The sequence below is a fragment of the Littorina saxatilis genome, linkage group LG2, assembly GCF_037325665.1.
Source record: "Littorina saxatilis isolate snail1 linkage group LG2, US_GU_Lsax_2.0, whole genome shotgun sequence".
NCBI lineage: Eukaryota > Metazoa > Mollusca > Gastropoda > Littorinimorpha > Littorinidae > Littorina > Littorina saxatilis.
The window spans coordinates 51,940,527-51,956,551 of record NC_090246.1 but is presented as its reverse complement, the minus strand read 5'-3'; the positions used below and the strand labels follow the sequence as shown (position 1 = coordinate 51,956,551).

General features: G+C 37.8%; 1 protein-coding gene and 1 long non-coding RNA gene across 7 annotated transcripts in view; both read right to left on the bottom strand.

Moving 5' to 3' along the window:
* The window catches only part of LOC138959186 (uncharacterized), a 238,685-nt gene that overhangs the window by 161,459 nt on the left and 61,201 nt on the right, over positions 1–16,025 (bottom strand). For all 5 annotated transcript variants that reach the window (XM_070330571.1, XM_070330570.1, XM_070330574.1 and 2 more), the window contains one exon: positions 163–384. In XM_070330571.1, the coding sequence (XP_070186672.1) occupies positions 163–384 (222 nt within the window). The remainder of the gene's footprint in view (positions 1–162; positions 385–16,025) is intronic.
* On the bottom strand, positions 4,837–12,210 carry LOC138959203 (uncharacterized). 2 transcript variants are annotated; one of them, XR_011453655.1, is made up of 3 exons: positions 10,737–12,210; positions 9,743–10,575; positions 4,837–7,314 (listed from the first exon to the last, which is right to left on the bottom strand). It is a non-coding gene; the product is annotated as an uncharacterized lncRNA (long non-coding RNA). The 2 variants fall into 2 exon arrangements; XR_011453654.1 differs by lacking the exon at positions 4,837–7,314 and adding an exon at positions 7,915–8,459.

Here is a 16,025-nt window from a genome sequence, read left to right as displayed (position 1 = left end):
TTACTTACTCTAAGTTGACTTTCCAACTTCAGAAGATCTCAAGGCAAACCACAAAGCTTTTTTTTTACCAAACTTTTCAAAAAGATTACTCGCAAATTGTTTTTGTCCACCTCAAACAGTGCATTAAGAATACAACTAGCAATGAGATTTTAAGTTACTTACCTGCAGGGGCAGCAGGCCTTTGACAGACGTAGGGTGATTTTCTCTCACATGGGACCAGAGACCAGAGAACTCGGCCGTTGTGCAGTTTGGCCAGCACACACTGACCATCACCAGGTTCAGGCTGAGCGTTTTCCCAGTAGCCCACAGCCACTGTGGCCTCTGTGCCATCACTCCACCTCAAGGCACGTTCATCGTTAACCACAGTGCCCCTGCGAGTGGAACCTAGAGCAAATGAGCAAAATCATTGAGATTGATCAAATGTACGTTGTACACAATTCATCACCTATAGTATTAAGATGGCATAAAGTAACTAATATTAAAATGAAAAAACATCAGTTTTTCAAAATACAAATAACAAAGCATAAAAATAAAGTTGTTCTTTGTTATGCAGATTGTCAGTTATAACTTACATATATATACTATATATATTATGTCAGGTGCATGTTATTTGTGCTTGCAAATCAAACTACAGTATGACAAAATGTGACAAATACTTGGTCACGTCAGTGTAATAGTAATACTAATCCCATTCTAACACTAACCCTTATGCATGTATGCCTTCTTGCAAGTTCACTCTGCCTGGTGCAGCACATGTATAGTGATATACATGTACCCCAGCAATATACTTACTGAACTTAAACACTGATTATTCGATCAACATACCTGGTGTACATGTGCACAGTATGATTCTATGAATCTGAATGATTGGCACTGCACCATGGCAGCAGCATAGTCTATCACTCTATGACTATGATATCACCAAAACACACACACGCAATGGGCGGTTCTGGTGAGGTTATGCCCCTTCTTTCTTTCGGCTGGTAACAGGCGGAACATCGCGGCAAGATCACACGAGAAAGAAAAAAACCCGTGCATTGGTCCCAAATACTGAATAGCATGTCGCTTTGGTAACAGTTCGTGTGTAAGTCGTGCATTTAATACGGTAAAAAGACAACGATAACAGGCGGAACCTCGCGGCAAGATCACAGGAGTTGTCTCGCGTTATCACCCCAAAAGCGCTCATTATCAACTGATTAATTTATAAGGTGTAAAGACCTGTTGTCTGATCTTATACAACACTGACTCAGTATAGCTGCAGGGATGTTGCTACAAATTTGTGCTAATGGGACAAATGTCCTGACTTAAACAAAATGAATACGAGTCTTACGACATTTGACCGGCTTAACAAATTTCAATAGGACATTTCAGGTGACCTACATTGTGGTCGTACACATTATCATCTGCTATTAACTGTTCTCTCTTTATGTCGTCTTTTCTTCTCTTTTTCTCTTATTTGAAATGGCTTTGTTCCAATATTATTACTTTTAAAAGAACCCACTGTACTGAAACCTCCAAAACATCTGATCTTTAAGTTTAAGGAAAGAAATTACTCCATACCTGAGAGAGACTGATTCTGTACCAATGGGCTTAAGCTGTAACTAGTGTAGGTCCCTGATGATGTTATTGTTAATGATTAAATCACTCATTAGTTAAAGGCATAGAAAGCTGATGAATATACACGCTAATTGCTTTACCCAGAGCTGGAGACAGACTAAATTAAGTTCCCTGCAAAATATTGTGGTCTAGGAGCCCTTAAATGTTGAGATATTTGAATTTTTATTTTGATCTAGATGGTCTTATTTATAGATTTGGCAACACATGTAACGTTGATGCAAGGGAGCTAACACCGCGGCTTTGTTGACATCCTCACTTTTTCAGAGGCTAGAACAAGCTGTAATGCATGTATTAGGCCTAAAAAAAAAAATAGGTGTGGTTACGGTAACCCGACCTACCCTATTTTTGGGGGCCGACCCTATAACTTTTTATTACATTTGTCAAAAAAATACCCAAAAAACCCCAAGTAAACGAGTGCAGAAAACGCAATGAAAGCGAAAGCGCCCGAGTCGCACACTTATTTCCCTGTCAAGTAGGTTTAATTTGTACACATTAGAAAAAAAAGTAAAAAAAAAAAAAAAAGTGATTGCCTACCTTCCTACCCTATTTTTTGGGGATATGTTACCGTAACCACACCTATTATTTTTTTTGGCCCTATGGTCCGCGCATGGTGACATATCGTCATTATATGGTCTTATGGTGCGTTTGACATCGATTGTGGGCAAACTACACTTTGTAAACACGGGAGTGCGTTAGTATGCCTTTAAATTAAAACGGTTAACATTCTACAATGATCACTATACTACTATACTGCATGGCATAATTATCTTTTATTGAGAAAGATTTGTTTGTTTCTATTTCAAGAAAATCAACAGTCTGGCAAATTCAGATTGTGATTCAAAATTGAAGATAAAATGTATGAACTATAACTATAAGGTCTGCATTCATTGATTCAAACAGATTTATTCACACAAAATCACCTTGTCAATTGTACTTATATAAGCTTAATGCATGCTTTAATTCCCTGACAAATGGCTGCAGCATCAACTTTGTATTCCATTCTGCAGTCGAATGTTCATGTGATACTTGACGTATTAACTTATGTCTGAAGTTATGAGTTGCCATGCGTTGCTCAGAATCACAATAGCCCGCTCAGAGAAAAGTCGCTCTGGATTGGTCTATGCAAATCGCTTCACGATGGCGACGAAGAAAGAACGATTGCTGCGATATGAAAAAGTTGTACTTCTTAAACTAGTAGACGATTCGGTCAGTGAAATCGTCAGAGAGAATGTAGTTATGATGGGAAATTTAGCTGGGGTAGTCCCTAAACCTTGAAAAGCGGTGGATCCCTGGGGTCACGTCGAAAACCACGCCGCCGAGAAGATCGAAACACGCTACACGGCATCGCAGTGTAAACACCGCCGCCATCTTGGATAACGCGGCGGGCGGTGGGCGAGCATATATACCAAAGCCGCTCGCCGAGTGCTTCGCGAGCGCTTTCCTGCACTGCCCTAAGAAACGGCTTTTTGTCATTCGCACTGCGAGCGACCCGTGGCAAACCGCTCTGGGCAACTCGTCTCTTCGATTTTTACTCAAATTTCCGCGGTGCGAATGCGATCCTCTTCCTCTGCATTCTGTGGCTATCATATTCCCAAAAGAATGAATCATCTGATTTGTGCACTCTACTACTACTAGCAAGATGAATGCTTGTATGTTTTTTAGCTTTCGTCGTTGATCTTGCAACCACTTACTGAACGCCTTCACTGAAAGTCTTAGTGAACTTCACTCTAGCCAAAGCCCAAGTTTGAATCGTCTGGCACCAACAAGGGGAGAGAACTCTCAAAGAACTACTAAGTTTTCATGTGAACAACGAGTTCACCACTCGCTGTGAGAGGTGCACGACATTCATTCATGGTATCTCATGCTGATTTGACTATTTTCTTAATCAACCCATACTTTGTGTTGAAATCATGCCAAACGGTTATTACAGTTTCATGCAACTGTCATGCATTTCAAGTTCATTGCAGCTCGATCACTCTACTGAAAAATACATAGTCATAGGCCTACAGTACATAATTATATTGCATGCCATCCGAGTAAAGATGCATGCCACATGTCCGTATCAAAAGGCAGTCAAGAAAAAAGAAAGAAGGAAAAAAAGAAAGAAAGAAAACAGAAAACAGAAAACGAAAAAGTAAGAAAGACAATAAGACTTTGTGTGTGAACATATATATGACTAAGTGCCAAAAGGTGCTCACAGAACAGAAGACGACTTTGTTTTACAATAAAAATGTTTCTAAAAACGTGTGTCTGCTGAAAATTGGTGTGTGTGTGTGGATGAATGTGCGAAGAGATAGTGGACATAATTTCGTGTGTCTGACTTGAACGGTTTTGAAGTTATCTTTGTTTAAAGTGTAACTAAACAGACATTTTGAAGTGTCAGCTTTACTGAATTGCTTTATGTTTTGTCCAAGTATAGACCTGTAGAAGCGATACTGGACGATTTTTCCAACGTTTACTGTGTTTTCTGATTTACTACGATTTTTTAAAAGTGTTGAACCCATTTCAGATTTACCTGCTTATCTGTTCTTGATTTGATACTTCCAAAGAACAAGTGGTACTTTGAGTTCCGGTTTTATGTTTTAACCAATCAGAATTTGGTTCCTAAATAAAATCGTCTGCTGCCTGTCCCAGCAGAGTCGGCAACAAGCACTGCTTGCCACATGTGTGATGTTACCAACAGAAATAGCCATAAATTGGGCAAGGTAGCAATGTAAATGAATTGGATCTAACTAATGTGCTTGTACTGCATCTCTGGCCTTTGAATTCACTCCAAATGTACTGGCTCAGCGTGAGAGGCAAGATCCTGTCGAAGTCGTAAGCACGAGGCTGACTGGGAGATTATTATTCAAAGAGCATGCTGAAACGGATTGTAAGTACAATATTTTACATGTTCTCGACATTTCTGTTGATCTTTCCTTAACTTTAATTGTTTCCTTGATTTAAAACCCTAGGGCTTGTATTTTCAGTTGTGATACTAAGCACGTATCTTTACCACAGTATCTGATCACTTCACACTTGAATTTTGGAATAATGAAGTGGAATTATTTCTGGATCTAATTTATTCCTTGTTCCTCCCCCCCCCCCCCCCCTCTCGATTCCTTTTTTCGCCACATATGTATTGTCGTGTAAGGGGGTAGATGCGTGTACTGGCTGATTTTTTTATTTTTTTACTTCGGTCAGATACAGATGATTGGAAAAAAAAATTGTCAAGGATTTCAGATCTGTTCGAAGTTTTTACGGACTGAATGTGCGCAAGATGAACTTTTGATTAAACATTCACACACAAATGAATCTCTTGATTTTGTTATACGGCGAATGTCCAGTTTCCACCACCACGTCTGTGGTATGTTTTTATACTGTTTGATTGAATAGACTGACGTGCATTCTCTCGCAAATGTGCGCGCGTGTGTGTTTGTCTGTGCCTCAGACTTATTAATCAAAGATGATGTTGCACATTGCAGATCTATGCGACAGGAGCAAGTGGACAAGACAGCTACATTTGTCTGAGCGAAGATCCAACGGTAAGCTCTTTTAGCCGAAGACAGCGAGCCTGGGTGCATGCATGCAAGCTTCTATCATGTTCGTGTGAGTGCTGCAGGGCTATTAGACGACTTTTCATTATTCTTGATTTGGAGATCCATGCAGGATATTAGAAAGTGCAGAATATACACGTTTGAACAAATACGATGTGTGTTTGCTCTGAAAAAAAGAAAAAAACGCAACAAACAAACATTGTATTTGTTTAAAGTGTCACAAATATTTATTACAGGTCTGTATCTGCATGTTTTGATAATGATGAAGGGTAAATTACTTTGACGTGTGCTTTTTTTTCAAACCACACTGATAACGAATGATAGAAACACAGACACACTTAATAACATATCCACAAAAATTGTAACAATAAATGTAAGCTGAACAATGCCTGCAACACATTTCAGGCCTCAGAAGGAAGTAATTATGAGATTCAGACAGAGAGAGAAAGCCCAACACGAAACCAGTTGTGACATTTTTTATTTCATTATGCAATATTAAAAACACGACAACAACGTAATTCCTGTACTTAGTTTCGTGCATTTATGGATTGCAAAGTATGTCTAATTGAGTGGCATAAAGAGGCACAGTTGCATGAAAAACCAACTCGGATCTTGACTAGGATCAGGATTTTACATGGACACAACCTAGAATTTAACATCCTGGGGGGAGGGGGGTACTGCGCTTTTCACATCAAGATGTAAAGATCTATTTTAAATAATACTTATTAGAAGGGAACAAAATCAAACAAACTACAACAATCGTTCTGAGGGGAGAGAATTACCTCTTCCGAAGAAATTACCTCCCTTGCTTTTCTTGTCGTGACTTATGTAGAGTAAAGTGAATAGAAAGTGAATCAGTCAGTAACAAAAAAAACCCACAACATTTCTTAAGATCAATGAGGAGTCTTGAAGTATTTGTCAATGTTAATCTTGTATGCATAACAAACAATATATTACGGATTGATAATTAAAGAAAATCGTCTCTTCTACAGGGTTGACCCCCCTAAAAAGGACACCCACAACCATGCAAATTACTTCTGCATCTGTTGAACCAATTATTTTATATATGGTATTCATTAACTTCAGTTTATGTTCTGCCTTTCCAGTAAGTGGCAATTTTGTAAATTGAATGGTCTGACTTTTGTGCAATTTTAATTTTTTTCTCCAAATTCGGGGGTCGACTAAACAGAACGAGTTTTGACATTGAGCGGTAGCCATTTTTACCTAATTTAAACCCTTCAGGCTTTTACCTTTTTGATTATTTTGAATGTCTGAGTATGTAAAAACATCCCCTTCAACCCCCAGGCTATCGATGACCTGAAGAAAGCATGCAGTTACAGCTAGGTTCAGGGCAATCCTCAGACACGAAAGCGTTGGTGTCATTGCATTTGGTGATGCAAAAGTTAGATAATTTAACCTACAAATTTGCCACTTTGTGAACTGCACATGCATAAAATCAAGTTTAAATATGCTGAATATGAAGTTATCCAGTCAATTGGTGTAGAAGTTATAGCATTTCTGTCAGTTAACAGTATTTAAAATCTCTAAAGTAAAATCTGACATATTCGAAAGTTTTGCATCAACACCCAGACAATTGTTACGATATTCTCCTGAGCTTCTCCACTTCTCAGCCCTGTCTTGGAAATGAATTCGAATAAGGCAGTCAAAATAACTTAGTTTGGAGCACCCATCAATCAGAATAAGCATTAACTTTTGACACAGGAAATATCTTCTACCGAAAGCTCTCCTGGTTTTATTCTACATTTTTCCTGCATAATGGTAACAAACTGATTTAATGATAAATCTAAACAACGAAGTGACTGTGGTAAGATGAACAAAGTTAAAAAACAAAGGATTACTGTAAATGGTTTACGAATCGAAATCTAAACAAGTTTTAATGATAAGTAAAATGATAAAAAAATAAAAAAATAAAAAAAAAGCTAACGTCCTCGCATTTGTCCAGAATTATTCCATGTTTAACATGGGAACAGAGGGATAATTGGTCTAAAGAATTTTTAAAAAGGAGGGTTAGGGTAACCCTAACCCTCTTTGGACTATCTGTATGCAATGCCCGCTATAGGTGAAAGACTTTTGTGGAAGCCATGGAAGAATGCATCGCTGTTGTGCTGGTTCAGCTTGAGGTCCTGTCCTAGCGAATATCCTGCACACACAAAAACACGACTTTTTAAGCCACTTATGTTGCATTCCGTGACATAGCTTTGTTAAAACCGCGTGCCTGATAATAATGACAGATTTTGTTGATATACATTTTTTTTAAGACACCCCATATAATATTGTTTGACAATCTCTTTCAACATAGTTTACGAATCACCAATGTGTATACAAACGCAAATAACCCACAGGTCAATAAATTACTTTCCAGAGAGAGAGAGAGAGAGAGAGAGAGAGAGAGAGAGAGAGAGAGAGAGAGATTAAAACTAGAAAATGTGTGCTATATAAAACAAGGATAATCACTGTCAAATCTTTGCTTGTACCTGCATGGTGTTTACTGCGCTATATACACAACCTGTTTTATTTCTTTTCTTTTTTTTGGGGGGGGGGATGTTTTGTGATGAGGGTTTTTTCAAAGCCTTTACTGCTTTAGTCATTGAATCCATCCGACTTCGATTTATTGTTCAGTGATGGGTAATTGTGTGACCAACTATGTAAGTTAGAGATTGTTCTGGCTTCATACAATGACATTGCATTAATTTTATAAGTGTATGTGTGTGTGTGTGTTTCAGGCAAAAGCTGATATTACAGTCCTAGTTGTATGCAGTACCTCTGCCTCTTCGTTCAGGAATCAAAGTATACAATCTAAACCGATTATTTTGTTCAATAATGTTCAGCTTACCATCCCGAAGAAGGCAGTAACGTGCCGAGATATTGATTATAGATATTAACGTACCTAACCTGGTTACTGGTGTGTTTTCGTTTTATTTCAATAATGTAAATGTGTGACAACTTGCAGGGTACTTGATTTTCAGAGCAATTTTTCTGGCAAAAGACCTTTTATGGATCAAAGAAAACTTTTGTCGTGGTGCACAAGTCAATCAATTTGGTTGATAAATAATTTGTGCTGCATTTTCCCTGGTTCCAAAACGTAGTATGTATTACCACATGTCCTTACCTGTCATTGGCATCACATGATTCTCTGCAAGCAGTCTTTTGTGGAAATACGTCATTTAACACTTGCACTTATAGTAGGGCTGATGGGGTCTATGTCGACCAAAAGAGTGGGATTCTCTGTAGGTCGAGTTCCTGTAGGTGGATTCCCTGTATACCTAAGACTTTAAAATTGGCAATCTAGTATACAGGGAATCCCACAGGGTGCAGTTTTTCAATAAAACATGCAAACCATACTCGAATTTCTAAGAAATATCAAAAAAAGATCGAAAAACATCAAATTCTAACGATGTCGCTAAGCATCACGTGACTTTCATTGATATTAGCAAAACGCTACAGGAACTACACCCTGTGGTATTCCCTGTATACAAGATTGCCAATTTTAAAGTCTTAGGTATACAGAGAATCCACCTACAGGAACTCGACCTACAGTGAATCCCATTCTTTTGGTCGACATAGACCCCATCAGCTATAGTAGGTGGCTGTGGAACAGTAGACATGCAACGACAACGAACAACAAAAGACAAAGTGTGGAGTACACTCATTTTTCTTAACATACGCTAAGTTTCTTTGAGAATGCTCCAAGTGAAAATCAGGGGTTCCTAGGCCTGATATCACAATTAAACAGCTTCTTCTCAGAATCAAGAGGGAAAAAACGAGATGTCGTGACAAGAACAGACAGCAGCAGCAGCAACAACAACATTGCTAAATCGTCGCTTTAACAAAATTTCATGATTAGTATCGCAGACAAAGCACGGCTACTGATCTGACCAAAGCCACACTTCATGCACGATGGGCACATTGTTATGGCCAGCTTGTTAACGTGAGCATTGTGTATGTTTTACATAGAATTGAATGTGTTTGTCGTTGTGTCTGTCATCTATCCTAGTCGTTTGATTTAGAATAAAGCAAACTTATTACAATGACGATTTTCTTCGGTTTTTGATGAAGGATTGGCATCAAGACTTTTCCTATTTTCCAACTCTGCCACCATACACTGGCCGTTCAGGTCTGCATGTCGACCACATGGTGTGTGATCAGATTTTTCGGACATGTTCACAATGCTTACATGACCACCAAATGGAAAATCAGTTGGTATTTGTTATGTTTTTGTGTAAGCACAATCTTCATACAAGTAAACAGAAACAGAGCCTTCATAAGAAAAAATGCTTCCAAGTCAAAATACATACCCCCTTTTTCGTATTGCGTAAAATATACCTATAAATTCTGGACAGCATATTTTTATTTATTTTTCACAACAATAAAACTAAACTTTGGCATATGTTTTAGCAATATATTCACAATAAAACCTATGAGTTTGAAGGCTGCATCTTGTTTTGTTTATTTTTGAGAATTTTTTTGCAAACCCATGCAAATGGCCAGTTTCTGGGGAGAGACTGGGGAGATAATGGCCAGTATAGAAAGAGTTAATAAGTAAACTAATGTCAGAAGTAGGTATTTACCTTGTTTGCCTTCGCGTTCTTGATAGCCCGCTGCAGCATTTGTATCACTTCCCTTGACATTCAAAACGCCAATGTATTTCTGAAAGGAAAAAAAAGATATTGAACGAAACATCACACAAGTGGTATATCATGCTAGGTTTTGTTTACAGTGCCTGTTCTACGACCACATCTGATTGTAATTTAAATAAAGAAAAACTGTATCCATTTATTACTTCTCTATTTGTGTGTGTTTGTGTGTGTGCAGGGGCGGATCACATCATTTTTAAGGGGGAGTTTCCAAATTTCTTTTAGGGACAATTTGACGACGCGAAGCGTTTAGTTGAAGACGCGAAGCATTCAACCTCCTTGGGGAGGGGTCCGACAAATGTTGATAAAAACAAAGGAAAATGGATCAATCTGAGCCAAGAAACATCCCCTAATACACCTTCCAAAAAAGTAAATATATTAAGAAGAAAAATTTGAATCACAACAAGGACAATTGATCGATCTGGCGCAACCTGAGCAAACTAATTAGCCAACTTCTTTCCAAAATCGTCACTTAGAATACAAAGGCCGGCTCCAAAGTGGTCCGGAAACCCCGGAACCCCCCTCCGGATCCGCCCAGTGTGTGTGTGTTTGTGTGTGTGACCGATGGCCTTCTCTAAATTCTAATCGTTGCGTTTGCATGGTAATAAAGTTTTAATACTGGATATGCCCATGAAAAAATATCATTTCTTGTTCATATCATTGTGTGTGTGTGGCCAGGACCGTGACTTCTGCTTGCCTCGACGTCTTCAGAAAAGACACAAAATGCCAGCAGGCGTATGTTCTTGGAGCACTCAGTATGCCGTCATCTGCAAACAAATAAATACAAATTATTCAATTGTGTAAATAAAGAACAATCATTTTAATATTACAACAAAAAATTCATATAACTGTAGTCTTCACCAGAGACATCCACTACACTATCTTTAAATAAAACTGCCGTAAAAAATTGAACTACTATAAAACTTACCCCCACTCAGATCTATTTGGGATTATTAAAGTTTCAACCATGAAACGATGCCGGTTTGGACAGATCTGCTAGTTTGCCGCTGAAACTGAAATCAAAGGCGATCTTCAGAACTATTTCTAATCTTGTATTTGTGATTAATATAAAATACTGATCTTCCCAATAGAAGCTGATGTGTATACACATGACCAGGACAAGGTATTTTGTTACATGGCATTTACGCAGACGTCGCAGTTCAAAATATCGTTTTAGATCTGATTTTGTACAGCAGCCTGTGTGATTCAGAATCGTCTGCCCTTTTTCGGTTTAACATTTTATGGACGATTCCTATGAGACTGCTCAATCATAACTGATGACAAATTCAGAAACAGATGATGGTTTCAAGTAGGCTACAGTAATGATTCGTTAAAAATGCCAAGCCACTCGTCGATCATTCACACCTCAAAGAACCCAAGCCAAATCTGCTCTGGTTCCGAGCAGCTTTTTCCAACTGAGACCCTAATTGTTACGCATCTGCCGCGAAAAGATAGACCACAAACAAGCGGCACTGTACCATGCTTTCGTTTATGTTGCTAAACAGATTAAATGTGCATTGTAAATGTGCTTACAGCAAAGAAATGCATCCTTACTTACCACAAAAATACTGGTACCACATTCATCGCACTTGTGTCTTCTTACCAAAACCTATCGATATGTTTGTTTACGATATATTGGTAATTACTAACCGTTAACTATTTTTCAAAAATCTGAAATAACTTTTAAGAATCAAAGAAAGATTCGCTAAAACGGTTGACTTCAGAAAATAAGCAATATTTTTCTGAACCATGAAATAAAAATCGAAAACTCCGTTTGATCTTTTATTTTGGTAGATTGATGACAACAGCCGGAACTGAAAGTACCAGAACCAAAAATTAAGGGCATTAATCAGGTAAACTAAGAAGATTGTCGTTCCTGGCGCGCACTTCACATGTCCGTCAAACAGTGTCCGAGTGAGAGAATTTTTTTTTTTTTTTTCGCAGTTCGACAGTATATGAGGCCCTTCTTCATATCAAAGTGTAAAGGTTGCTGAACGATGTTTTTCCTTTTTGCTTGTTTAGTTACACTTTAAAGTCAAAAATAACGCCAAAACCGGCCATCTGAAAACGGACATCGTGATACCTCGTGTTTTGAATATGCCACAGAAAAATAACAAGAAGCACAAATGAATTGCATTTAGTTTGATTGAATGCCTGAAACATCGTTTTACAGACGAGACCAAACGTCAAATCTAAATCTCGAGAGAATTTTTTTTTTTTCGATAACCGAATTTTAAGGTGTCGCACGCAAGATGTGTCGTCATCACGGCATACATTTTTCAATCGCAGATATTTACTAAATTTCTTTTTCAAAAACTCTGGAATTGATGTCGACACGTCAAGCGATAACGGTGTATCAAACTGCTGTCTTTCAAGTAATCCAGCGGCAAAGACTGCAGAACTTTTGAACAGCATTTTTGAAAACGATTTGAAAATTTCGTCATATCTTGCGTGCGACAAAATGTTCGGTAATTAACGGTTATTTTCTTTTAAAAACAAAATTTACATGTACAAAGATCTACTTCATCTACGGAACCCTTAACCACGTGACACATTCTGTGTTCAAAATTTGTGAAGAAATCACGAACCACGAATGCGCTATCAAGTGTTGAAATTACTGTCGTCAACATCTTTTCAGATCTTGCGTGCGACACCATCTTGCGTTCAACATAAAATGTCACTACCTTATCGAGTTTAATGGGTAAAACTAACTATTTGTTGTCTTAGTTTAATCTTCTTAATTAAAAGCGTAATAAAACCGAACTTCCAAGATGAATTTTAATTGAGATTAGCGAAAGAGCGGGCACGCAAGTCGACCTTAGAGTAAAAGAATGATAACACGAGCGTTTGTCGTGTTGTCTTGCGTGCAACACATTGTCCAAAAAGGAAAATGTATATTTTTCTCAGACGTTTTTTAAGTTGAAACCTTGAAACTTCACACACATTTGGGGTTTAATCGCCCCCATGCATGGTAAAAGTCTTGTTGACCCTTGTCAGATTTCAAGGTCACGGCTGGGTCACATGTGGTTCAGAAAACGGATGAAACATATTTTTTCAGAGATTTTTGAAGCTAGAACCTTCAAACTTCAAACAACGCTTTTGCTTAATGATTGTTCAACATGGAGAATTCAAGGTTGATCCTTGAGAAACGTGAAGGTCATAGCAGGGTCTCGTGTGGGTTAAAAAAAAAACCATAACCTTTTTCTCAGAGTTTTTCAAAGCAAGAACCTTGAAAGTTCACATTTTTGGGCTTAATAGCCTCCATACACGGTTAAAGTCTTGTTGACCTTTGTCGAATCTCAAGGTCACATATGGGCAAATCAAAAACACAAAAATGCATCATTATCTCAGTTGTTTTTAAAGGGAGAGCCTTCAAACATCACACAACTCTCAATGATTCTCCGACTTAAAGAAGTTAAGGTAGATCCTTGTCACATGTCAAGGTCAAAGTGGCGTTATGGTTTGGGTAAAAAAAAAAAAAGGAAATTGTATTGAACTTCAATTTATATAAAACCAAAGTCTGGTTGATCTGTTTTAAGATTTAAGGTCAAATCTGTTATTTAAGGTCAAATCAAATAGAAATTTGTTGATGCTTAAATCTTTGAAACTTCCAACAGGTTTGAGGTTTGACAACTTCTGGACTTTGAAATCTGGTATGGTTGATCCTGGTAATATTAATTGGTCAAAACATCAAGATCAACAATTATAAAATAAGCACTTTCACCAATGTCAAGTGAGCAATAGCAGCAAACGTGAGTCTTATAAAGATTATCACTTTTTGTGTGACCTCAACTTGACCCCTCTGAATGCTCTCAATCATGGAAATTGACCACACTTTGATTATAACCAAACAACATCAAAACTTTGGAATGTGTGAAGTTTCAAAGGTGTTGCTTAAAAGGCGTTCGTGAAAATGACAATTGTATGTGTCTGACTTCAATGCGACCCCGCTGCGACCTTGACGTTTGATTTTATCAACCAGACTTTCATCATGTGTGAATGACTTCAAACACTATAAAACTAGTTGAAGAAATTGACAATTTTTCAAAGTTTAAGCCAGATGGCACTGCTGTGACCTTGAAATTTGACAAACATTAACCAGGCGGTCACCTTTTTTAGAAAATATCCTTAAAGGATCTTTAACCTTACTGTGACCTTGGAATTTGATGAGGTTTAATTTAACTTGCGTAGTGTGCCAAGTTTCAAGGCCCTAGCTTCAAAAACATATGAGAAAACCTCATTGAAAAATGTATATGTTTGACCTCAACGCGACCCTGCTGTGACCTTGACTTTTTCAACCAGACTTTAATCGTGTGTGAACATTATACACTAGAACTGTGTGTATTTTCAAAGCTCGTGCTACAAACGCGCTGAATAAATTGAAAATATTCCACATTTGGACCAGATGTGACCCCGCTGTGACCTTGAACTTTGACAAAGATTAACCAGCAGGTCACTTTTAATGAGATTTTATAAAAATGCTGAAAGTATGTGAAGTATGTAAAGTCTAACTGATCTAGTATTAAAACATGTAAGACGTGACAACGACAATTTTCCAGTTTGCAAAGGAAATTTAACCTCGCTGTGACCTTGAAATTCAATGTTGTTTAATGTGATGTGCACCATACCTGGAGGTCATTATACTTTGGTTGTGTGCCAAGTTTCAAAGCCCTAGCTTTAAAAACGTGCGAGATAACCTTAATGCTATGACTCAGTGCCGTTTTGAATGATATAACGAACAAAATTATCGTTATTTGTAAAATCATTTGGGTAAATTTATCTTTTCTTTTCGTAATTGGGTTCCAGCATCTGTTGTCTTAACAAAAATCACAATATCAGTCGTGTTTGTCAACTTTTATTTTTTAGCCCCTTTGTCCGCTTTTCGTGCGCACCTTTTGGCACTTAGTCATATATGAAAACTAAGACGGGCATGCATGTTCAAATGTAGGCTACATGTATATGTAACAAACTAGGCTGAGAGGAAACGAGAGAGAAAAGATTCAAAGATATTCGGAAAGGAATACGCTTTCAAAAACAAAGGGGGATATATTGCATGCTCTTTTTTATTTGCTGAAAATCGATCTAAGGAAACACTTTTTTTTTTTTACTAACACACAAAAACACTTTTTAAAAAAAAGTGGCCTGCGCACAGTTGCAGGAAAACAAGAGAAAAAGACATTCGCAGATTTGTGTTTACATATGAATAGTAGCTACGAAAGCGTAAAAAATAAACTGTAAACTTCTAACCAGTAGCGACAGAAGTTATGAGTAAGTACAGAGATCGACTAATCAGTGTCACTTGTATATATGTTTTTATCAGGTACATAATGCAGACGGTCTACTTCAAGCGGCTCTACTCAAATCATTTGATTGCGTAAGTTAATTTTTTCGTGACACTTCAAATAGAAGAAGAAAAGTTTGGTTTTTTAAACATTAACATGCACAGTAGAAAAAGTATAGTAAAAGCAATTTAAATAAGGAGAAATAAAACAGTAAGAACGTGACGAAAGTGAGAGGATAATGGGTGGGCGAAGGTGGGTTTGGAAACTCAGTGCTGAATGCATGTCTCAAATGCACGACTTGTACTCAACGACAACTAAGGTATAAATTTAAACAGAAAAGAAAAACTTATCATTTCAGGAAATTGAAATTGAAATGGCGGCGAGCGCGAAAGACTTACAGTGAACTAAAAATACTTCACGAGAGAGAGAGAGAGAGAGAGAGAGAGAGAGAGAGAGAGAGAGAGAGAGAAAGAAAGAGACAGACATAGAGAGAATGAAAGAGAGAGAAGGGGGGGGGGGGGAGGTATTGACGACAACACTTTCATTTATCAAAAAAAGTTGAAAGATCTATGAGAAACCATTGCAAAAGGACAACATAGGCCATAAGAAAACAGGACCTAAAGCACTTCACACGAGAGAGAAAGAGAGAGAGAGAGAGAGAGAGAGAGAGAGAGAGAGAGAGAGAGAGAGAGAGAGAGAGAGAGAGAGAGAGAGAGAGAGAGAGTTATTGACGACCAAACTTTCATTTATTAAAAAAGTATTGAAAGACTCTATGAGAAACCATTGCAAATGGTCAGTGACAACATAGGCCATATGCAAACCAGGAAATTAGTGAGAGAGAGTAACACAACAACATTCCTTTACAAGTAAGGCAATCACTTGCAGCAATTGTTAAAACAGAATTATGAGCGCAATCCTATCTCCCGCTTGCGACT